General features: G+C 38.1%; 1 protein-coding gene across 1 annotated transcript in view; it reads left to right on the top strand.

Annotated features, from left to right (window-relative positions):
* STK24 (serine/threonine kinase 24) overlaps window positions 1-25,697 on the top strand; it is a 49,879-nt gene that overhangs the window by 4,227 nt on the left and 19,955 nt on the right. Inside the window, exons 2-4 of the mRNA XM_054399949.1 lie at window positions 17,331-17,387; window positions 21,498-21,606; window positions 21,714-21,871. Coding sequence (XP_054255924.1) covers window positions 17,352-17,387; window positions 21,498-21,606; window positions 21,714-21,871 — 303 coding nt within the window. The 5' untranslated portion in view covers window positions 17,331-17,351. The remainder of the gene's footprint in view (window positions 1-17,330; window positions 17,388-21,497; window positions 21,607-21,713; window positions 21,872-25,697) is intronic.

Raw genomic sequence — 25,697 nt, 5'->3', positions numbered from 1 at the left:
GGTTTGATTCTGAAGTTGTTTCTCTTGTCCTTTTTAGGACAAGTGATTTGGAGTTTGTTTTATTTTCTATGTTTCTTCAGTTTTGTTAATAACTTTAAATTACTGCTTTATTATAACTTCATAACGTTTTCATATTTCTTTTGGTCTTGTATTATTTATAAATATGTCGGAGGAAATTAATTTGTCTTTAAAAGATTGAAGAATAAAGTTTGTTGACTTTTTTCATACATGTATATGTATGTCACTTTCAAGGCTGAGATTAATACATGTGTATGGATAGAAGTTAAGATCAGTGTGTTTATATATGTAAATATATATTAAAAATTCCTTCAATTCCCTGTCATAGACTTCTATACATATGAATGTAATATATATAAGATGATCACAAAGTAGTTTCAAAAACCGATATAATTAAATACAGATGACATTGAACTGGTATTGAGCTAATCTGGTGGTATATATTTTTAAAAATACTAAGATCCTGTTTCTTCTTCCTTCAGATGTATTTTCCTAGCACACTTTTGTAGCTTTTGAGATCTCCTTTTGAACTGTTTAAACTTCTTGACCCAAGGAGAATCAGACTTCCAGTTTATTTCCTCTCCTATTTTACTCAGACAGCTTCCCATTCCATAAAAGTATTTTAAGAATCCTTTTTGGAGGAAAAATAGGTTATAAGAAGAACCAATGGTGATAAGCTTCATAAAGGATAGCTGCTGATAATTTTCAATGTAGTCTTTATACCTGGATGGATTTTAATTCAACATCTAGGATATAATGTACTATATAGTATATATTATAAAATATATTATATATATACAATATATTTTATATATAATATATTTTTTATATATATATATATATAAATACTGCTGTAAGTCAAGCTGGTGTTTATAAAGACTGCAAGAAAACAGAAAATGGCTTTTGCTTAAATGTTATGAATGACACAGTACACCCTTATTAAAAAAAAAAAGTAACTTTTATGAAATTTGGTTAATTAAGCTTTGTGGAACAACAAGTTCAAGTAAATGAAGTATAGAAATACTTATTTTTGAAAAGCAATGATATTGAAAGTAATCCAGAAGGTTTTTAGGTCATCAAATAAATATGAGGTTGGTAAGTAACACTATGACTAAGCCAAAACAAATCTCGTATTGGTTAGGTCTTTGGTTGTATGTGACATCAGGGAGACCATTCTTGGAATAACATGGCCAGTTTAGTGTGACTGGGAGCCTAATGTGTTCAGTAAAGAGCTTCAGGAACTGTACAAGGTTTGGAAAGCCTGTATTACAGAGAAAGACTCTTTTTTTTTTTTTTTTTTTTTTTTCCATCTAGGAGGTTTGGATGGGACTCTGTGTATATGATTAAATGATGATAGTTCAGTGCTTTCTAATCTGTATGCCAAAATATGTCAAGAAGTAATTGCTGAGTGGTCAAGCTAAGCACGCTTGGTAAACACACTTTTTAAACTTACAGCGTTAATATTGGAAAAATTTATATGAGGTGGATTTTATGTCACTTGCAGCTATTTTTTGAATCAGTATCTGCTGGATATAAAGGAGCCTAAGCTTGCACACTTAGGAAACTCAAGGACATTAGTGTGAATATGTTGAATATTCTTACCACAGCAATCCAGGTAATGTAACTTCAAATGTGGGTATTTATGTTTGGCTTCAGTAAGTTTCACCTCCATGTCCTTTAACTTTTAAAGGTTTAACCAGTTTGATTTAACACTTATGTGCATCTCTGAACTGATAGGACCTTAAATGTATGCTGTGGGTCAGACAGAAGTTAATGGGCTTGGTGTGTTCTGTTGTCACTTGATAAAGCAGGTAGCCTGTGGTAGGTTACATCATGATTGTCAGGGTGGGAAAGCAAAGCAGAGATTCCTGCTTAACGTTAGGACTGTAGAAACCACTGCAACAGAGGTTGTACCTCAGCACAGGGAGAAGTGAAATGTCAGTAGTTTCTTGGTGTTTGTGTTGTGTGTGCAGCCCTGCAGCAGCAGCTAGTACCCTTTCAGATGACTTTTATTTACAAACCACACTCTCTGAACTTTGAATGGAGATTAGGCACATTCAAATATAAAAGATAAAACCAAAACAAACTGTAACTATCTCTCATTTTGCCTACTACAATTTGAGCCAAGTTGTTGTCATTGCATTTTGTCAGGCTTGAGGTGGTGGGAAGATCGAGTGCTTTCTCTGTTCGCTTGACCAAAGCTGGATGGAATTGCCCTATCTTGTAAGAGTTCCTGCAGCTAAAATGAGAAGGGGTCTAGGACTACAAATTCTCTTTTACTGTGACAGTATTGGGAACAAAATGAGGCATGGGTTCCTGGGAGGCAGTCCCTGTTCCGGTGTTCTTACTTTTCTTACGATGTCCCAGGCAGCACTAGCCTCCAGAGGAGTTGAACAGGTGTTGCCTTCATTTGTCTGTAGTAAATGTGAATCTTACCTCTAGCTGGACAGCCCTGAAAGAGGCAGCAAGAACGTTTCTGTCGTGGTTCTAATAAACTAGATCTGACAGTCTATCTACTGATTTAAGGAGCAGGTCGAAAGCTTCCACTGATACAGCCCATAATGAACATAAATAAGACAAAAGAACATGAGAGAACCCATGAACTCTAGCACAAGTGATTTTGCTGTGAGGCACTGTTTTCATATTGAAAAGTTTGGCCCCTTCTTATTTCAGAGATTGTTGTTACCTTGCAGCCTTTGTTACCCATAGACTTTACTACTTGTTTCTTTGCTTATCGCCATTTGCTGTGCTTTTTAATGAGAACAGAGTCCCTTGTTTGCACTGTCTTTATTGAAAGATGTTGTTTTTAATGTGAGTTTAGAAACTATTTATTCCACCACGTTCCTTCAGCAGTCCAAAGGACTATTGTCGCTTTCTAGAATTTGTATCGTGTTGTCCTAATTTTCTGTATCTGTGGAAAAACCTGACTAGTAAACAATGGTTACTTCAAGAATTTTCCTGTTTTTCGGTATAATTAGGTCTGCATTGTTAGTCTTCTATGGCTAAATCTTACTGTACAAGTGTATCAAAGTTGGGAAGCATCACTAGTATATCTCAAAACTCCTGAGGTTTTGTAGTGACTACATTTCATATTACTTAATGTTTAGGTACTTAACCATGTCGTGTTATTCTGATCTTATTTTAAACCAAAATTTGGAAAGCTCAATGTAAAGTATGACTTCTTTGAATTAGTATGTTTGTGTTATACTTGTTGTGATGGCCTTAAAAGCTGCTTCTTTACTGCTCTGGTTGCTGGTTTCTGTATGGTATAAAATCTTTTGTGCATATTGTCATCTGCTTTTAGGCAGATCTAATGCAGCAACAGTGTCTTGTCCTCCATCCCACTTTCACGTTCCTTCCATTTTAATTATATTGGATCTCTTTGTGGAATGACATGGTTTACCTGGGAAACAAATTTCTGAGAAGTCTTCTCCTGCCACTTCCTTTTGGAAGGAAGTATAGCATCAGAGGCTGTTTAAACTTCCAGCACAGTGGTTCAACATACTGTGTAGGTAGAAGACTAATGGCCTTTTACTACTCTTCTCTCTCTCTCTCCATGGGGGCATTTTACCCTAATGGTTCAGAAGGGTGAAATTTTTTTTATGGGAGTGCATTGCCAAATCCTTGTTTATGATACTTGATCAGCCAATGGTAGTGCTGAAAAAAGCATGTATGTGTGTCTGTTTGTACCCAGGTTTAGGTAGAGTAGTTCTGTGGGCTGGTTCTACATCTCCTTGCCCACATAGGCTTGCTCACAAAAGCTTTTGTGCAAGGACATAAAGGGTAGCTATTGTGAGGAGGAAGAATCCCTTTTTAAGAGTCATGTGGTAAAGACAAGGGATAATGGGTCCAAGTTGCTACTGCGTAGATTTGGGCTGGATGCTGGAAATTTTTTTTTTCACTATTTGAACTATTAAACATTGGAATAAACTCCCAAGGGAAGTGGTGGATTCCCCTACATTAGGCAGTTTCAAGGCCCAGCTTGACAGGGTGCTGGGCCATCTCATTTAATCTGTATTCTTACCCTGAAAGCTTGGACTGGATGATCCTTAAGGTCCCTTCCATCCTGGTATTCTATGAATCTATGAATGTGACTAATGGCAGTGTAGTGATGGTTGCCAGTCTAGTGATGTTCTCATGAACCTCTAAAACATTTGCTATTTCAGCTGAAAACTGTTGTAATCTTATGCTCTTACATGTGAACATTAGATAGTTTGTGTTGCTCAGTAGATTTATTTCAAACTTTGACATTTGTACACTTACTTGGGTCAAATGAATTCTTCTAGGTCTTTATATGGTCTGTATGGGGATGTATAAAAGCAGAAATGTTTCATTCTTTACAATTATATTGGAATATTATAATTTACTACAGAGCATGTTACTAAGTATATTAAAATAATTAATTGCAGAACTTTCAGAAACTGGTACTTGAAAAAAAGTTGGTTAAAGTAAAAAATTTTGAACTTCGTAAGGAAGGTTCCATGGTGAATACATTTATGAAGTGTTTTAGTTCTAAGATTGCAGTTCCTGTATTTAGGACCCACTGTTTTCAACTACATTCTTAAGGTTCTTTCTATCTATTTTTTTCCTTGTGCTACTAAATTTGTAAGCTATTGCATAACAGTTGGGATAAAAGAGGTCATTTGAGGTACTGAGGCTTTTCTCCCCCCCTACTTTGTTCAACAGTTCCTTGAAAGAAATTTGTAAGAAGGAAATAAAAACAAGGAGGAAGGAGGCAGTATGGAAATGATAGTGTGAGGACTGTGTGAAGTTATTTTTAGTGGTAATTACATGTCAAGATAAGAGTCATAGATAGAAAAAGTACAAAAGAATGAGGGATTAAAAATTTTTTTTTCACAGATTACATCAATGAGCTTGGCAGAAATCTTGAATTGAAGAACTTGACCGATTCTAGGGCTGATAAATACAACTTCCTTAGTAGTAAGGGTTTTGAAGGATTTGCCTATGAATATTCTGTAAAGGAAGCAGTGGAATTTAATAGCTATGTGAATGCAGAAGATGAAAGGAAAAGAGCTGTAAAGTTTTAGAGGCTACAGAGCAGGGATGGAGAAGATCTTGGAAGTCATATATACAAATGGGGAAAAAAGGATTAAACTGATGGGTGGATTGATATTTGTGTGAAGGAGAAATAAATTTGAGTTATACCTTACATTCTGAATTTAATTGGCAAACAGGAGTAGACATCAGCATTAAAGTAGTTATATTTTTGATAATGGAAGTGAAGGCCTCATATTTTCTCTTGAAAGATTTGCTCTGGTCTAGAGAGGGGAATAATTCATAAAACCTATGAGTGTTATTGATGCAAACTAATCCAGTGAAAAGATATGTAGGTGTAAGTAGGTTGACATTTTGTTGGAAAAAAAATCGTAATTTCAGGATTCATCAGATACAAGGTTCATTTGTTTGTTCTGCTTTTGTTGTAATGCAGTTTATCTGGATGAATAAATTCTGTAAACTAATGCTGGTTTATTTTTGCTTCCAGTTTCTTATTTTGGGACTTTGTACAGTTTATTACTAACCATTTTGCATATCGCTCTGTAAAGTTCAGTTCCATGTGGAGCTTTGATTATGGGTTATATTTTTTTCTTGCCTTCTCTGTGACTATCTGTAAGAGGTGAATAGGTGAAAGGTTGGAGTTGTCATAGAGCCATTTAAGTCTTTCATTAATCTTCACATGCCTCTTTAAATGGACTTCCTGGGAAAAGATCTGCCACAGATTGCATTTAGTTTTTTTTCCCATAAGGTAATCTGGATAGGTGTGGTTATAAAGTAGTTATTTGCCGTGTAGACAGGGAAGTGGGGAATATTGGCAGCCCCACAAGGTAATAAAAGTCTTAACACAAGAATTATAGTTGTAAAGGACAGGAATTTTCCCTCTCACACTGCTATTATTTGAAGCAGAAAAGGAAAAATGGCCATAGGCATGTGGGAAGAAAAAAAGAATATGGACTCGGCACACTCAGTGTGTTCTATTCTCCTTTAGGAAGTGAAATGTATACAGTTCTTGTGTAAGTTGCTTCTTCTTACTAGCTAGGAACTGGTTTTGCAGCCAGAACAAATATATGCCTATTTGCTTCTACTGTAATATGCTTTGATAGAAAACTTATAAACCAAAATTGCTTATTAGCTTGAAGCTCTGGGAAATCATATGCTTAATATGACATGCCTATGCTTGTGACAGCTGGGCTATGAAGATTCATCTCTGTGGTGGAAGGGCATGTGCTCAGGAGATGTGCCAAAGAGGCTGTGAATGTGGACATTGTTGGAGATGACTCACACTAAGGAAAACATGGAGCTTGTGGCTTTAGCATGTTGGCATGCAAAACACAAGAGTCTGCTAAATGTTCTGCAGAAGGAATCTTTTAGCGGTGCTGTAACAGAACTTCCATTGTTTTTTCCTATTGAGTGGCTTTGCAAGCACTTGCACAACTAGCTTATGGCGAAAAGAATGCATTTAAGGATTAATTGTAAACTGCTGTGGTAATTTCAGGAGATAATTGTTGAAGAGTGACTGTAGCATTGGATTGTAGAGTACATTGACTAGTATACATGTCTAGAAATGAAAATACAATGTTTTTTTCTTGAGGTTTGAAGAAGGGAGGAGTTTGTGTGTTGGAAAATCATTCCAAAGGAAACAGATTTCTTCTTTTTATACCTATATACACGCATCAAATACTGTATACTGATGTGGTTCTGCGTAGTCTGAAAAATCATGTTGCCTGTGTTTTTCATGGAGCTCATAGTGTTCAAACTGGAATGAACAGTTCTTCTCTTTTCTTAGTCTCTGTTCTGCATTGGCTATGCAGCAGATGCATTTTGCATTTATTTTTCATTTGTGGTTGAACATATTAGATGGCTGACAAACCTTGATTAAAGGACATAAATGCGCCACATGCAAAACCACAATGATTTCTTTGATTGCAGGGACCTTTTGGCCAGCTTGCAGTAAGGACTTGTGTTTAGAAGAGAACCTTTGGGCTCATCTGTATCTCCCTCCCCTCAAAGGGATGGCAGCCCGAGGACAGCTAGCATTCTTCCTGACGCCAAGAGACTTCAAAGGAGGTAAGCGCCTCAGAAATGCTCCCCAGACAAAATACTTCTCATCAGTCCTGCACCCCAGTGTGGTAATATTCTTTAGTACAGCATTACCATCTCCTAAAGGTTTCTGTTCATGGCTCCTTTCTGAAAAATTCTCAAAAACTCTTAGACCTTATCAGCTGGTTGCAACCTCATTAATATTCATGGAGATTTTCACTGCTGCCAGTAATCCTTGTCCATTTGTTTAAGAATGTTGCCCCCAGTATAAGGGAAAAAGACATTTTATACTTCCTGGTTTTATACTCAGATGTATGCTCCCATCTTTCCCTTCTTTTGTTTGTCATATTTTGGATGAGGTTCAAACTTGAGCTTTTCACAATTCGTGATGCTTAAGGTTAAAGTTAGAGGGGAAAAAACCACTCAAACATCAAACTCTCTTTTCTCCAAACAATTTTAAAAGGCTTCCCTCCCATCCCCCCGCATGGATCTCTGAATGATTTCTTAATATCCATATTATTGCCACATAAATCCTTGCGTGTATGAATCGCTAGTGAACGTTATCCCAGAAACAAGTTATTCGTAGTAAACCATTAGTAAATGAGTTGTATGTTTGCTGAGCAGATAATTTTATTTTTTTTTCCCCAAGGGTGAGGGTTTGGAAAGCAGCAGACCTGGCACTCAGACCATTAAAGATATATCTGTTACTAAGTCCTGTGAAGTTTGCCTTGGTTTTTTTTCCATTTATGATGAAAGTACATTATTTAGCTCTTGGTTTGAATTGTTTAAAGCTAAGTAAGAGCTTTTTGAGAGCAGATTACTTCTAGTAACTGTCACCTAGCTACCTCCGTAGTGGGCTCTACTGTATAAATAAAAAGATTCTAACTTAAATACATTGAGACAGTAGAGAAGAGGTTCATCCTATAAAATAATATCCTGTCTAATTTTACACTTACATAGCTTTGGCAGAGATTTACCTATGGATATTATGAACAACTTGCAGAATGTCCAGACTTTAAATGTGTACAGGTCTTGGCTATGTTGATAGATCAATTAACTTGAGGTTTGCTTGACAGTTCATATGTGTGGTGGTGTTTTACATTTTTTTTAAATGGATTTGGGGTATTTTTATTCGTTTTGTGTGGCACTTGCGTTTTTTTTGGGGGTTTTGTGTGTGTGTGTGGTGATTCTTTGTTTTTTCCAAAATGCTGAGTTTTCTTTTAGACTAATCGAATTCCCTAGTTTCATTGGAAGATTTTCTTTTGTAATCTTCTCCACTTGTATTTGTTCAACTGTGGGAGTTTGGATTTTTTTTCTTAATGGATAATCTTTCCATGATGTGTTGCTTCTATATCCCTTCTTCTGGTGTTCTAAGAGTCAAAACAAGTATTAAAATTCAAAGAAGGAAATTTTCAGAAAATGGCAAATCTTATTCTGGGAATTATTCTAACACTTCTTTTTTTTTTTTTTTATCTCTGCAAGGTATTGCTGAGTGCACCAAAATGAGCAGTAGCACCCTGCCCTGTAGCCTCTGTAGATCTTACCAGATTCATTCTGTGCCTGTAAAACAAGGCAAGCACAAAGATAGTTTAATTTTATAAACTGGTTGCCCTTCTCTGTAAACAGATGTGAAGGAAACAAAAGCACCTTTTATTTCCTTAATTTGAGTGGCTTTTCAGTGTGAGTGAACCTGAAAGTGGTTTTGTTGGGTATGTTTTTAAAAAAAAATTTGGTCTTTTGCCTACTTCTCTAGGAATTCAGCAAGGAGGAATAGAAATGGGGCTAAAAATTCCTAGTCTGCTTTCTATTCAATACAATATCTGTTAATGCTTGTACATTCTAATAAAATGAGAGATGTAATTATATGTGGGAAGTGTTATATTATTTGTAGGCTCTTTCATTCATTAAATACTTAAAGAATTCCTTTCAAAAGTAAATCTACTTGCTGTTTCATCAGTTTTTCCTCAAGGGAACTGCTATTCAAAGCAGTGTTCTTTCTCTTTGAAGCCTTTCAAATTGATAATAAATTTCAATTATTCATTTAAGAAGCAAAATCAATTTTAACTGCTGTCTTTAGTAGTACACCAGATGATATGCTTCAGTGTAGCTAGATTTTTGCTCCTACTTTCCTGATAAATAGATCATTTTAGTCTGTATTTTATAACATCTGCTTTTGCTTCTCTTACACTCCAGAACCCCCAAAGCAGTATGTTAGTTTCTGTGGTTAACAATGGCTAACACTGGTGTTTCAGTTATTTTTCACTTTTCCAAGAACCCTGGACGTTGCTTGCAGACTCTGCTCTAGAACTTGAGCTGTTAGCTGTGACAGGATGGGAAAGGAGGGAAAGGGAGGGAGAGGACAATTTATCCAGAAAATATTTTTGCTGGCTGAGCCAACCTGAGTGTCTTTAGCCTTGTTCTCTCATAAACCGGTATCCCTTGTTCTTCAAAGTAACAGTTTTCTATCCACAGCACCTGAATTTCAGGTGTTCTGAAACAAGCGTCTTTATGAAATATTGCAGTTTGGTTTTATTTAATGAAATCTGTAATAAAATAAACAAATACCTTCCCCCTCTAGTAATAGATGGAAATACAGATGGAAGAACATTAGCCAATTAATAGATTGCCAAAAAATGTTCAAGTGAAGGATTAACTGCATGATGGAATTCAATATGCTTTCTAGGAAGTGTTGGAATGATGATGACATTCTTTTTCCTTGTAATGAAGCTGAGTAATGGGTTTTTTGGTTAACAGACTTGGAAGAAAAGTAGTGCTTACTGAGATTGCCTTTAAAAAGAAATTACGCTGTCTTAGAAAGGTGATGTGAATTGGCAGTGAAAGATAGATGTTTTCTTCTGAACTGTTTTCAGTTTTGGAGTTGAAGACAATTCCAAAAGCTTGTAGAAATGCTATAGGCTTTCTTGATAGCTGTTAAACAATCATAGGACCCTAGATACAGAGTGGTAGAATCAGTTTGTCCATTTACAATGGAAAGGGCTTGGTTTTTTACTGCTTATGCTAACAGAATTGGGTATGCACGGTGTTCAAACTTTGGAGAAACTACAGTGCAAATAACTTTCTTTCATGATCAGTAACTCTATTCTTTGTCACATCCCTTTCATCTGTCAAAATATTTATTATATGACATTATATGACATCTGGATAGGCTGTTTGAAGTTCAAGGGTGGATTGCTTACCTCCTATGTCCAGGGATTTCATACTGGAAAGAATGGAACAAAAGCACATAGTGAAATTCTGTTAGTTGTGCCATGTCGACTTATGGCAGCGCTGGATCTAGTTCTGATTAGATTCAAATTGAACCACTAATGTGTGTAGGTATATTTATAACTAGTCAAGAAATTACAAGAGTTAAGGCCATGAGGTGGAGCTGTCTGCATTCCTTGCCAAAACCGTGTATTTGCTGAATAACAGTAATAGACACCTTGTACTGTGCAAGAACTCACTTTAGGAGATGGCATTTGTTCTAATAGTGATGTGTGTCTTGGTTTTGAAAGGAGATGGTGAATGGATAAAATGATGCCTGAAGCTGTACTCAATGATTGTGAGGAAAGGAAAACATTTTGAAGAATTCAGATATAGGAGTGATCATATTCCTTCAGATGTATTTCTCTTTGGTTAATAAATTCTTCCTTTCTTATGAAGAGTGTCAGTGTGATACATGTTTTCAGATCCATTCTAAACAGGTGGTTCTACGCTTCTATCTTTGGTGTGTTGCGCATCTGTTTTTTGTGCCAGATCTTTGTTGAGGGGGTGGTGAGGGAGTCTTTGGCATTATGGGATTCTGCCACCTGGTGGCTTTGTGGAGCTGCATGGTCTTCAGACGCGTAGTTGTAAGCACAAATGTGAAGAAATCCTGGGGAAAAAAATCCTTCTTAACTTCCAAAACAGGGAATCAGTGGGCAAGGTTGCCTAAAGTAGATACAGAGGACAAGTCCCATGACCTCTGCATCATGTTTTTCAAATCAGGCACCTGAGAATTAGCATGCAAGTGCTGGAGAAAGCCTCTTGTTGCCACAGCTGTCAAACTTCCCTGGGTGTTTCTATATTTAAAGTTAACAGAAGACAAATCCTCACAAGGAGTGGTAACAACCTGTAGCAGGAGCTCAGTGAGTGGCTATCCTGCTGCCTGTATTGTGTATCTAATGGTTCTTCTAATTTTGGTTTCTTACTCTAGTGAATCACTGTGAATATTAATACTAAATATATACCAGTATTGAAATATAAGCCTCTTCCTCCCCCTGCTGCCCCATCCCCTGTTACTTTGGTATATATCCAGTGAAATTTTTATTAAACAAAATATCACACATCACATTGTGCAGTACAAGATCAGTTTTGGAACAAATTTGTTCTTTTCAGATAAGTTGAGGTTCCGTTTCTCTCTTTTAATAGTGTAGATTTCTCTACTAATCTGACAGACAGTGGTAAAACTTTTAGTACATACGTTAACTTAAGCCAGTTCTTATTTTGATTAGCAAATCTGTTGTGTTATTTCAGTCACATATGTAATTTCTAGCTTGTGGTCATTGACATAAAGTGCTTGTAAGTATAGATTCTGAGTGGAATTTGGGGATGGCTTGTCTCCAGAACTAAAGAAGCTTTTTATACATATTTACAAATACCTTCTATTCTGTTTCAAATTGTTTGCCATATATTTAGGGTGGGGAATACCTGTTCTCACAATAAATTTAAGGTGGGAAATTTTTTTTCTCACAGTAGGTGGAGGGATTCTATTTCACTTGGAAACAAATATGCTCACTGTTGTATTACTGTTTTCAAATTTGCATTAGTTGACTTCCTTGATTTAAGACTTTCAGTTAAATACTGAATGTGTATAGGTCACTTGATGCTCTTACTTCCAAGTCCTTCTAGGCAGTCTCATGATACTCTGTTGTGCTTTCCTCTGCAACCTCTCCTTCCCTCAAGAAAGGTGATTTAGAAGCATTTTCATCAATATGCACTGTGGCTTGGTTGCTTTAGGTCAATCTCTCCTATATAATATTACAGTACTAAGAAATGTATGACTGTGTTCTTCATTAAAAAAAAAAAATCAAACCAACAAATAAAAAAACCCTCCCAAACAAAAAGCTAAAGATTGGCCTCTCATGTTTATACAGGTGTTGTATCAACTTCGTAAGGACTTAGAACAAATATTTTAATCCTGATTATTTATTTCTCTATATATCTTCTGTAGTTCTCTGATTTCAGTTAAATTGTGATTCTAAGACTCTTGTGGAGTTTCTTAGTGGATGACTTTTTTTTTTTTTTAATTTTTGATGGGGCTGGATATACAGTCCTTGATTTTTACATCTTTGCCTGCTGTAACTGCACTTATTTTACAAATACTTTCCTGGTGACTTAATGTCTTTATTAGATGTAAAGATGCTATTGTAAGGTTTTAGTGTGGTTTCAGAGTTAAAATCAGAAGTTGGACCTTGAGAAGAATAAACTAGTTTGGAAAGGATTTGCAGAAACCTTGCCTTTCTGTATCAGAGCTTCTTTTAGATTCCAAATTTGTTCCTTTTCTCAATTTCATAGCATCAGAGGAAAACCTCTTGTTCCTACTATGAAAAAGGAAATGTTCCATTTGCCTTCATTAATGTGCTCATCTATGTTGAAATCTATGTGATGAGAAATAGCAATCCTAACTTTGGATTGATGGCTTACTATGGCATTGCTGTATTTAGAAGAAAATTCAATGCGATGTTGTGACTGATGCTTAAAAGAAGAGGAGCTAGTTTTGTTTCACGTCTTACAATGGAGCAGTGAATGTTGCTAGTCTCACTATATAAGCATAATATCTTATTGAAAACTTAAGTGATTATGTGTAATATGCAGTTACTAAACGAGGCTGTGGAAGAAAATTTACTGCTTTTGGTGTCCTGTTTGAGAGAGAGTACGGAATGTATATGGAAGAATGTGTTAAGTACAAGTGAGAAAATAATTTGGGCAGCTTTAAAAAAGGAAAGTGACAGTAGGTGTTGTGGAATGTGAAGCATGCCAGAGATACTTTGGAAAGGAAGGAAAGAAGCAGTCATGTTGCTCTGGTGATGCTACAGCCGGTTAATAGTCGTGCTCTGCTTGCTTTGTGCCGTTGTTTGTTACAAGGTATAAAATAAGTATATATATAGGTTGCTGGCTCTAAGGTAGAATATGGATTAAACAATTAATTAAAACTGCCTCACTGAAAGTGTTTATTTGCATTTTCACATCCATGAGTTGAGTATTTATTTCTGTGGCAAGAAGGGGGAACCGAAGGAAATTTAAAACCACTTTGAATCTAAAGGTACAGGTGCAAAGATACCATGATGATAATAGAGTGTTATGGCTTAGCATGACACTTGGATACAGATAAAACTGTCTATGTGTGTTCTCTGCATGTCCATACTTGTTTTAAAATGTAGTGTTACTGAGTTTATTTGATCCATGGCTTTTAGACTGTAAATTCAGACATGTGGCTTCAACAGCTAATGATGAAAGAAAGTTGCAGATAAAAGACTAAACAAACCAGGAAAAGACTTGAAAAAGATAAATGATGATTTATAAACACCATTAATTGTCTTAATCTGTAGTTGTGTAATTGTGTTATGTGACTGTGTAACTATGTTATTAAAAATATGTTCTTAACTTTTTTTTTTTTTTTTTTGGAAGCTATTTTATGCTACCTCTAAGTTCTAATTTTCAATTGGAAAATTTAGTAAGTAGCTTCATGGACAATTTATCTTTAGGGAAATTTTATTACGTTGTTAAATTATAAGGTAATTAAGATGATAGAAAAGGGAAGATGAATTTCTTACTGACTTCCTGGTGAGGTGTTTGGGTATTTTGGTTTGGTTTTTTTCGGTTTGGTGTTGGTGTTTTTTTTTTTTTTTTTTTTTTTTTTGAGAAGATGGAGGGATTTGTTTGTTCTAACTTGTTCTTTCCCACCCAGGCATTTCCATTAAAATAAAAAGAAGTGATGCAATTGACATACTTGTGTTTGAGTTACTGTCAAAGTTAAATGTAAATTTTGTAGGCACAGAAAATTTGAATATTCAGGGAGTATCATGTAGCTTTGAAAGACATCAGGTTGAAGCAAAATTTGTATATAAATTTTTAATTGAGTTTAGGAAGATTTCTGAAGATGAAATTGCTTACTATTAGACATTTTTAAGAAACATTCTGGAATTGTTAGGATGTAGGGCCTCAAAGGGACAGGAAATATCTGAGAAGCACTTAGCTGCAAGACAGGTATTTTAGTGCTACAAGCTGTAATTCATAGAGTATCTGTGGTGTTTGCAGAAAGTAAGCATCACAATGCTTGTATAGATACTAAGATAGCTAATATTTTTAAATTACTTAATATTTTCAACAAGACTACGTTTGTCAAATAATATTAGTTGATTCCTGAAGAAAGGTATCTAAATTTAGCTGTTTCTCTGTGTTAAAGGTAGTGGATGATGAAGGAACTCTGACCTAAGGTCTTACCTAAAAACAGTACAGTTCATGTAAGTGGAGGTAGATGGGGAGGGCTGTGTGCATTTTCCTACCAAAGGTGCATCCTGAGACCAGAAATGCGACAGATGCAGATGGAACTACACCTATAGTAATGGCTAAAAGGCTTAAGTGAGTGCTAACGTTTTTATAATCCCTCAGGGGATTTAGAAAAAGCCGTGTTCTACAGCAGATTTATGACTTTTACAAAAGGTCTGATCTTTATAGATTAATATTAGTCTTACCTGCCCTGGCTGTGATTGTTACATGAAGTTTTATTTTGCAGGATAAAGTAAATGAGTATTGATGCTTTTCATGTGCTCCTTTGTCTGAGAGACTCCTATGTTTTTATGTTAGAACTGTCTTCTGAGTGTTTTGTACAGAAAGTTAAAGCCAACAAATGATAATGTAACTTGATAATCATAAAAACTAAAAGAAAATCCACTGTGTGTTCCATGCAGTTATTTCAATTGAATATCTGTCTGGTAGATTTACAACCTTGCTTTAAAACACTTTTCAAGGCTGGTACTGCAAGGAAAAGATAAACAAACTGCTTGTCTTACCATGCTTGAGAATGAGATGATGCTAACAATGGAAAGAAATCATAGGTTTGGGTTGGAAGGGACATTAAAGATCATCTAGTTCCAATCCCGTGCCATGGGCTACTAGACCAGGTTGCTCAAGGCCCTGTCAAGACTGGCTTTGAACACTAGCAGGGTTGGAGCTTGCACAACTTTTCCAGTCAACCTGTTCCAGTGCCTTGATATGGTCATGGTGAAGACTTTCTTCCTAATGTCTAATCTAAATCTAGCTTCTTCCAGTTTGAAGCTATTACCCCTTGTCCTGTCACTACATACCCTTGTAAAAAGTGCCTCTCCAGCTATCCTACAGGCCCCCTTCAAATACTGGAAGGCTGCTGTAAGGCCTCCCTGGCACCTCTCTTCTCTAGGCTGAACAACCCTAACTCTCTTAACCTGTCTTTGTGGGAGAAGTGCTCCAGCCCTCTGGAGGGTTGCAGGACTTGAACATCTCTCCTGTGAAGAAAGACTGAGAGAAGTGGGGCTGTTTTTAGTCTTGAGAAGAGAAAGCTGAGAGGGCATCTTCCCAATATCTATGAATATCTGAGGGGTAGGTGTCAAATTGAAAGTGCCAGTCTCTTTTTGGTGGTGCCCAGTGATACAGGACAAGGAACAATGGAAACAAGCTAGAACATAGAAGGTTCCACCTCAATGTGAGGAAAATACTCTTTACTGTAAGTGTGATGGAGCACTGGATCAGGCTGCCCGGAGAGGTTGTAGAGTCTTCTTCTCTGGAGACTTTCAAAACCTGCCTGGATGTGTTCCTGTGAAGCCTGCCTTAGGTGAGCCTGCTTTGGCAGGGAGGTTGGACTAGATGATCTCCAGAGATCCCTTCCGACCTCTAACATTCTAGGGTTCTGTGATTCTCTGATCATCTTTGTGGCCCTATGCTGGCCCTACTCTAACAGTTACATGTCCTTCCTGTGTTGAGGGCTCCAGAGCAGGACACAGTACTCCACATGATTTGGTCTATTTCTTAACATAATGGAGTTAAGACATTCTGGCCTGTATCAGGAGCCAGCAGGGGTAGGGAAGTGATGGTGCCCCCGTACTCAGCACTGATGAGGCTGAATCTCCAATACTGTGTTCAGTTTTGAGCTCCTCACTACAAGGAGGACATTGGGTTGCTGGGTGTGTCCAGAGAAGGGCAATGAAGCTGGTAAAGGGTCTAGAAAACAAGTCTCATGAGCAGCAGCTGAATGAACTGGGGTTGTTTAGTCTGGAGAAGAGGAGGATGAGGGGAGACCTCATTGCTTTCTACAACTGCTTGAGAGGAGCTTTTAGTGAGGTGGGGGTTGGTCTCTTCTCTCTAGTATCAGATGATAGGATGAGAGGAAATGGCCTGAAATTGCATCAGGAGAGCTTTAAATTGGATATTAGGAAAAATTTATTTACAAAAGGAGCGCTCAGGCATTGGAATTAGCTGCCTAGGGAGGTGGTAGAGTCACTCTCCCTGAAGGCATTCAGGAAATTTATGGAAATGGTACTTTGGCATATGGTTTAATGGCCGTGGTGGTCTTAGGTTGATGGCTGGACTCGATGATCTTAGAGGTCTTTTCCAACCAAAACAATTCTATGATCCTGTCTTGAATATCTTGTGCTAAATGTGCCTGTATGTATCAAGATTTACCATGCAATTTGATAAGGCTGGCAAATTGCTCTAGTCATCTTAAATAATGTCTATTACTAGTTTGCTTTATCTTTCTTGAACAAGATCTTCCAAAATTCTGTACCATATATCTGATAGGTAAGCATTAGTGGAGAAAATTTACCAGTATTTTTCCTCAGCTCAGAGATAGATGACTGTTCAAGGAAATGAAAAATTGCAGAGATGTGAAGAATAAATGTTAAATGTAATTTGACCTAGACAGGATTCAGTCTAAAGAAAATATTTTGCAGTATCTGTACAAATAATCAACAAAAGAAGGACATATTTTTCTAAGGAAAGGAAATATATTTCTTGTAATTATTATTTGGTACTCTGAATGTCTATAATAAGAGTTTTAAAATGTAAGTTTTCTCAGACGCACACAAATCCAAAGATATTTTGGAGGAGCAGCTAAACTTTGGTTGTCTTTCGGAACTCTAAATTCTTTCTTGAGCAAGAAAAATGGAACAGGTTTCATTAACTTAATAATTGATGTATTTTTTTTAAACAATATTTTTTTGCTTGTTTTTGTTTTGCAGGATACAAAATTATGGATAATAATGGAATATCTAGGTGGAGGCTCTGCACTTGATCTAGTAAGTAAATTATGTATGATTTTTGTCATTTTACCTCGGTTAATTATTCTCCTATGTTATAATTTTGGAAACTATAGTATGTTGTTTGGCCATGACAAAGTTTGCTTCTAGTAAAGGAGAAAAGCATTTGTCAATGCCAGGAAAATGTTGTTTTCTAAGAGACAAGGCTGATTATTTGTATAGATCTGTCCTGGTTTAAGGAGCGAGGCAGAGCTCCTTAACCCCTCTCAAAAGAGTTAAAGAAAACGCTCCACACAGGATTGGATAGAATCACAAAGTTTAAATGGAAATGCTATTCATAACTACATACTACAGTGCAAAGCATATAAAATACACAAAATCCGTAGTCCACTTAGGCCACAGCTCTCCAAAGACCTCCTTAGTCCAAAGCTTTATAAAACCTCTCTCCAAACCAGGTCAAAAATCCAGGGCTCAGATGCCCACCCCGCCATGCCACTCTATGTCCCCATACCAGACCCAAGTGATGCAGCTCAAATTCAGCTTGCCAGCTCCAGGCCCCGCTCCCCCGCATCGCAAAGTTAAGGGAGCCCTCTGGGAGGGGAGAGAGAGTGAGGAAGAAGCAGGAGGATGGACAGCTTGTGTTCTTCCTGTATAGAGGAAGGGGAGATGCAGGCATTCTGGGATGGAATAACATCATTTACTGTGGCCACCCACTGGGCTGGATGGTTCAGCTCCTTGTACGGAGGAATCCTCTCTATGGTTAGGACATAGGCCTCAACCCACGACAAGATGGACGGGGCACTAAGCAACGTAATATTGGAAGCAGAATATAGAATGCTCATCTTTAGTCAGCCAGCGAGCTCTAGCGGCTGCAAATAGTTGTGTGTTTTTTAAAAATTCTCTTAATTCTGCCACCACAACTTCTCAAGTTGTATACACGTTAATGTGTCTTCCCCACCACCAAACAAACAAAAGTTTCCGTTTGAAGTCTCATTGAAGTCTAAATAGACAGAAACACAATTTAGATTGGTATTAAAAATTATGTTTCAAAGAAATAGGAGGAGTTGTGTACTCTGATGAAGGGAGAGAGGTCTTAGAGAGTGACCTGAATAGACTAGGAAGCTGGGCAGTCACCAACTGTATGAAGTTCAACATGAACAAGGGCCACATTCTGCACCTGGGTTGGAGTATCCAGGTTTGAATCAAAATTCAGAAGGTTCTGTGCAGATTGTTTGCTGTGCCTGGATACTGTCCAGTCACTTGAGCTATTTTAAAAAAGCCAGCAAACCCCACGCACTGTCTTACTTATTGTGAGGGCTTAAAAATACATACAAATGGATATTTTAAATATGTGAGAATTGTCATGCCAACTGAAATGGAATGTCTGTGTAGCATAGTTGGCTGTTCTCAGCTGGAGCAACTAATAAATGCTTGATCAAAGAGTGAAAGGAAAAATGCCAGTCTAGAGGAATTCTGCTGCTGACATCCAGAGGACGGGAAAGGGCAGTAAATGTGGATTTTCTGTAGTTGTGCTGCCATATTTTAATTGTAATTACTTTTTGGAATCCGTTTATTTTCCACATCCTGTTAGAAGGAGTTCTATGGTTCTGTAGGAATTGATAATACTTCCCATAAAGATCTGCTGAAGAAAAGTTTATTATTGTGATAGTTTTTTCCTGACAGAAGTGCAATTAGAAACCGAGTTTGCTTTCATAAATTAGTTATTACTGTCTTCAGCTTCAAAAAGATATAAAAGAGCAGGAAGAAAACAGATGTTATCATGTTTTCTTGTCTTTGTGGTTTTTTAAAAATTATTATTATTTTTTAATCACACACATTTCACTTGCATGATGACAGTGTATTTATTCCCTAAGTTTGTTGCCTACAAATAGTACTAAATCTTTGGTCATATCCTAAAATGTTAATGAAGAAATTGTGCCCCAGGTCTGAAATCATCGTGTAACTCTGTATTAAGCATCTTGGGTGTGCTTCGTTAATTTTCCAGTTACATTCTGCTGCATGTTTTCCTAGTTCTAATGTCCACATTATGGTTCTCAGCTGTAATCTGCTGGTCAGCTGGCACACTTTCTCATGTACTCAAGGCAAGACTGAATAGGAACCAGGAATTCCGTGTTTGAAGTGTATACATACCATGTTAGTCTGGTGTTTTCTGTACTTGAATTTGCACTGGCTGCTTTGAAAATCATGCCTCACAAGAGAAAGGCCAAGTAGTTGCATTAAATGTGACATTGTTGTTCATCTTTAAGTACAATTGTGCTGGTTTGGGGCCAGACAGATCGTCTCTTGCCCCGAAAGGGACAAAAGAATGAGACTCACACAAACGGATTGGAGAGTGATGGAAAGTTTAAATGGAAAAAGCAATTGGTGAAGCTACAGAGAACTACAACTACAAAGCATAGTGACAAAGAGTATCCCAAAGCGTACAGAGCCCGTTACATTAATTCCCAAAGCTTCCCAATCCTTCCCTTCTTCCCACCTGAGGGTAAACCCAAACCCCCCAGGGTTCTTTCTTCCCTCTCCCGCTGCTAGGCAAGTCTCAGGCTGGCCAGGTCTGAGACTGCCCCCCCCTCCATTCTCCTCCTGGCATTAGGCCTAGACAGGCCTAAGAGGCCTTGAGGATACTCCCCCGGCATTACCCGATAAGAGAGGACATCTCCCGTGGGAGCAGAGAGGGAAGAAAGAGGAAAAGAATGACTTTGCAGATGGCCTTATAGGGTGCAGGATTTATGGGTAGAAATACGTCGTTTCCTGTGTCCACCTCTGTGGGTGGGCACCCAGGACACCAGAGGTGTATCTCATGCAGCAGTGGCAGGGGGGCACCCAGCCTAAACTGCCACAACAATCTAGCTTTGTGGCTGAGGAACCAACTGCTAAAATTCTCAGCCTTAGTCTCTTTTCACCAACTTCTTCCCCACGAAGATGAGCTAACATCTGACAAAAAGAGGTTTTACCTCATTAGATGTGCTGTATCACACTACCAGTTCTTGAACTGGTGCTTGCAGCCTAGCTGGAGCCAAGCCTTGAGAAAGTCTTAGTGGATTTCAGAGAGTGTGGCAATATCATGTATATTCTCAAAGCTAAAGAAAAGTAAAAAAGACTGCAAGAAAAGCTGCACAGGTAAAACAAGTATGATGTCTGCATTACATGGAATTTTACTTCTGTTTCTCCATGTTAGTTGAGGGTTTCTGACTAATGTGATATTTAAATTTTTACCTGAAAATTTTTTACCTGAACTGCTTTTTTTGTCACATAGTGAAGCTTCAGAGATACAACTTTTTGTTTTGTGTTTCAGTGACTGCTGTTGTCAAGTGAGTTACAGGTTCTTACTGGTTAAGGAACCTCTCTGGGTAGTGTCCTTTCCCCTGCACCTTTGGATTTAGTGGTGTACACACATTTGGAATTTATATCAGTTGAAAGGAGCTCTGAGATCTTTTACCACTGCTATTTCTTCTCATAAGAATTAAATGTTTTGGAACCTTTAGTTCGAACAATTTTCAGGCTTAGATGAGAAAAATTAACTTTTAAAATATGCAATGCTCTGTCAGACTAGCAGTTTCAGTTGTATTTAAACAGCTTCACAAAATTCCTTGTAGTATATAGTAATAGGCTGTGTGGCTGATGTGGTACCTTGTATGCCTTAATTTCTTTGTCAGGCTTCAAGGGCTGGGTCTATATAGGGCTGGTGGAGTTGGACATCTAAATTCAGTATAATGCTCATAATCAGAGTGTATATGCTTTTCAAACGCAGTGTATATGTCTATGACCTGACCACAAAGCAAAGCAGTAACTTGAAACTGTCTTTATGGAGCCTTGACCAAACTTTTAAAAGTGTTTTATGTAAATAAAACATTTATTTGCCTATTGTTCATAAGGCAGCTTAGTTTGGAACTATGTATTTTTTTTAAAAAAAGAATATTCTGAGTTGTGTCTCATGTCACAAAGTTAGCAGATTGGAGGTTTTGAGGTGTGACTGAAGGAGTTTTATAGTCTGTTTATAGTAACAGTGCTATTTGTGTTCTGTTTCCCCTTTATACACACACATATATATATATTTACATATATAAATTTTATATATATATATAATATTATATATATAATTTATACATTAAAACATTTTGTGTCTTGTAGTTAGAACCTGGCTCACTCGATGAAACCCAGATTGCTACGATACTGAGGGAGATACTCAAAGGACTTGATTATTTGCATTCAGAAAAGAAAATACACAGAGATATTAAAGGTAATTTTTTTATTTGTATTGTAATAATATTAGAAGAGCTCATGCAATATGAACGAGCACCCTTCCAGTGTTAAATGTCATAATTTCCTGTTTCCTCTTTATTCCAGCTGCCAATGTATTGCTATCTGAACAAGGAGAAGTAAAACTAGCAGATTTTGGAGTAGCAGGACAACTGACAGATACACAGATAAAGAGGAATACCTTTGTGGGAACACCATTTTGGATGGCACCTGAAGTAATAAAGCAGTCAGCATATGACTCAAAGGTAAAGTATTTGCAGGCATTAGCCAAAGTCCTTTCCTTTTTTGACTTGAATTGCATAGGTTGGTCTTCAGAATGTGGCCAGTAATTTTGGCTGTGTTTAGACAGGTGCACGTTTAGGTGATACCAAGCAGCTAAGAACTGTTGGCAAGGAAAGAAGCTTTCCTCATTTATATCTGTCTGAAGTTTCCTAGTGTATTAGGCCCACCCAGATGGCAAGAAATGTTACAATATTGAGAAGTGCATCCTGTCACCTGTTATCCCACTTTGTTGAGGAGTATTTTTTATGGTTGTTTAAAAGAAGAAGAAGATAGGAAATACATAAAAATATTAATATAGTTCCACTTGTTTTTTAGGAAAAAAATAGTCAGCAACACTGCTGAAGAGCATAGATTTGGTAGGTGTGAAAGTGCTGTTTGGAAGTGCTGTTACTCATCTGTGGAAGAATGTGCTGCATAAATCTGTGCTACTCTCTGACCATCTTCTTTTAGGTAGTCCATACAGGGAGGGTTTAATGTTTAATGTTTAATATCAGATTCACATTACACAGGATTTTGATTTCGCAGAGTGGTACAGCAGCAGTACAGTGGTACTGAGACCGCAGCACTAACACAGTCTATCAGTTGTAATATGCAATTGCATCACAATAGAAATGTGATTACTGTGACTGGTCTCCATATGCTCACCAGCATGACACTGGGTATTCCCAGTTGCCAGGAAGGAATATGTTTACTGACTCCAACTCAAGCCCATTGCTCTTTTCAAAGTTCATCTAGTTGGTTAGTCAGTTTTTATACTTCTGTTAAGCATGGCTACATAATACAGCTCCTTGCTGCCCCACTCTTCCCCCTCCTGGTTGTATTAAGGAAGGCTGTTTGCACAAACTGATGACCCACTGTTGCAGCTGTGCATCTGTCACCCTCATTTGTGTTGAGATAAGATCACCTTTCTTTACAATAATTAGCAGTCATTCTTCATGTTCTTCCTTGAGCTCATCTTCCTTGCCCATCTTCTCTGATTCCCTTGTAGGGATTTGTTGACTGCTCACGTCTCTCACAATGAGACAGGGTGGTCTGTTTCCACTCTCATCCATGTAAGCAACTTGCCAGTACTGACTTTGGCCTAAACTGTTATTAGTATTACTTCCTTTACTATTTGATACCTTTTTTTAGAGATACTATTTAAAAATAATGATCAGAGCTCTCTAGAGCTTAAATGACTGTAAATTCCCAGTTTGAAGAATGAGTAATTTTTTTTTTTTTTTGTGGATAGTGTTTTTTGTTAATAATTTTTGTTTGTTTTGGATGCTGGTGGTTGGAGGTTTTTTGAGGTTTGGTTTCTGGGCATGATCTTCACTTGGGCAAAGCATAATTCAGCCCTCAGGTTTTGAATTCTTGTTATTTCAGTCCACAATGCTATGTGCCCATAAAAAGGACTTGGACATTTGATCCTGTTCCCTAGAGGGCCAGGTCTCAAAATTTGAATGAACTAGAGATGCTTATTTGTGTCTGTGAACCTTTTGGCATTTAGATACCAGACTGAATTGCACAGACAATAGTTTTGCTGTTGTTGCACAGCAACCACTTGAGAAAGCCTGTTTATTTTAAGATACACATGCATATGTGAGAACACAGACAACGAAATCTAGCCTCGTTTTCCTTACATAAGCTGGCTATGCTTGAGAGGTGTGCAATCACATAGCACCTACGGGATGGCCAAGGGATCAGGCCCAGCCAGCATGGATTTAGGAGGAGCAGGTCCTGCCTGACCAACCTGATCTCCTTCTATGATCAGGTGACCGCCTGGTGGATGTGGGGAAGGCTGTGGATGTAGTCTGCCTGGACTTCAGCAAGGCCTTTAACACTGTTCCCTATAGCAAACTCCTGGCAAAGATGGCAGCCCACGGCTTGGACAGGTACCCTCAGCACTGGGTTAGGAACTGGCTGGAGGGCTGTGCCCAGAGAGTGGTGGTGAATGGTGCCACTTCCATTTGGCAGCCAGTCACTGGTGGTGTCCCCCAGGGATCAGTGCTGGGCCCCATCCTGTTCAGTATCTTTATTGATGACCTGGATGAGGGGATCGAGTCAATCATCAGTAAATTTGCAGATGACATCAAGCTGGGAGCAGATGTTGATCTGTTAGAAGGTAGAAGGGCTCTGCAGAGGGACCTGGACAGGCTGGTCAGATGGACAGAGTCCAACAGCATGAGATTTAACACATCTAAGTGCCAGGTTCTACACATTGGCCACAACCCCATGCAGCGTTACAGGCTGGGGTCAGAGTGGCTGGAGAGCAGCCAGGCAGAAAGGGACCTGGGGGTACTGGTTGACAGGCGCCTGAACATGAGCCAGCAGTGTGCCCAGGTGGCCAAGAGAGCCAATGGCATCCTGGCCTGGATCAGGAATAGTGTGGCCAGCAGGACAAGGGAGGTTATTCTTCCCCTGTACTCAGCACTGGTCAGGCCACACCTTGAGTACTGTGTCCAGTTCTGGGCCCCTCAATTCAAGAGAGATGCTGAGGTACTGGAACGTGTCCAGAGGAGGGTGACAAAGCTGGTGAGGGGTCTGGAACACAAACCCTATGAGGAGAGGCTGAGGAAGCTGGGGTTGTTTAGCCTGGAGAAGAGGAGGCTCAGGGGAGACCTTCTTGCTCTCTACAACTACCTGAAGGGAGGTTGTAGCCTGGTGGGGATTGGTCTCTTCTCCCAGGCAAACAGCAACAGAACAAGAGGACACAGTCTCAAGCTGTGTAGGGGGAAGTTTAGGCTTGATCTTAGTTGTTCTTCACAGAAAGAGTGATTGCCCATTGGAATGGACTGCCCAGGAAGCTGGTGGGGTCAGCATCCCTGGAGGTGTTTATGACGTGGCTGGATCAGGCACTTAGTACCACGGTCTAGTTGATTAGTTAGGGTTGGGTGATCGGTTTGACTTGATGATCTTGGATGTCTCTTCCAATCTGATTGATTCTGTGATTCTGTCCTAGTGAGCTGCAAGGAATTTCTATTACGTAGTTGCTGTGTTGAACAGTTTTGTTTTTTGCCCTACTGAATCCTCTTACTTCCTACCTGCTGATGGCTTCCTGGTAAAAGCTTGAAAGTGTCCTGTTGACACCACCTTGGACACAGGTCATCTGCTTCTTCCATGCAGTTCATCAGCATCTTTCTTCATGTTCTGTATGCCTCACACCAACTGTTAAATTGTTAGTTGCTGCTTTTCTGATTGTACTGGTATCTTTGCTCCTGCTGACTGCTGAAAAGCACAGCTGTGCAAGGCAAAGCAAAACCTGTGTTACAACACAAAACTGTTAACCAGGGTAAAGGAAGATAGGTGCACTCTGAGGTCTAACATTGCTAGTTACTGCCATAAAGCTTGAGTTCTCCTGTTGATTCAGTACTATTATCAGCTGCCTTAATATTATGGCTAGTTGGTGGGTTTCCTGACCATGGTTTACACTGTATTATCTACGTAACTCACGCAAGAACTATTATTCAGGTATATTATTTCCATTTGAAGCCGTTTTGGATATTAAGATATACAGGTTACACCTCAGCTGTGCACCTGAGTTATCTATTCTGTCAAACACAGATTTCAGAATTGAAGAGACAAACTTTTGAGAGATTTCCCCCTGTGAAGCACTTAAAATGCTTTTGGTTAAAACAGTGTATTTTTGTTGCATTACTTTATGATATTGTAACATTCACATTAATGTCTTTTAAAATTACGTGAAAGTAATGAATATTTAGCAGAAGTTGCTGATTTTCATTATAGTCTTTATTTTTTCCCGAAATGTATGTTATGGGAACATAAATAATTATTATCTTTTCTTTTTTG

Source organism: Indicator indicator, chromosome 1, assembly GCF_027791375.1.
Source record: "Indicator indicator isolate 239-I01 chromosome 1, UM_Iind_1.1, whole genome shotgun sequence".
Lineage (NCBI taxonomy): Eukaryota > Metazoa > Chordata > Aves > Piciformes > Indicatoridae > Indicator > Indicator indicator.
The sequence above is the reverse complement of the archived record's forward strand: the minus strand, read 5'-3'. Positions and strand labels throughout refer to the sequence as shown.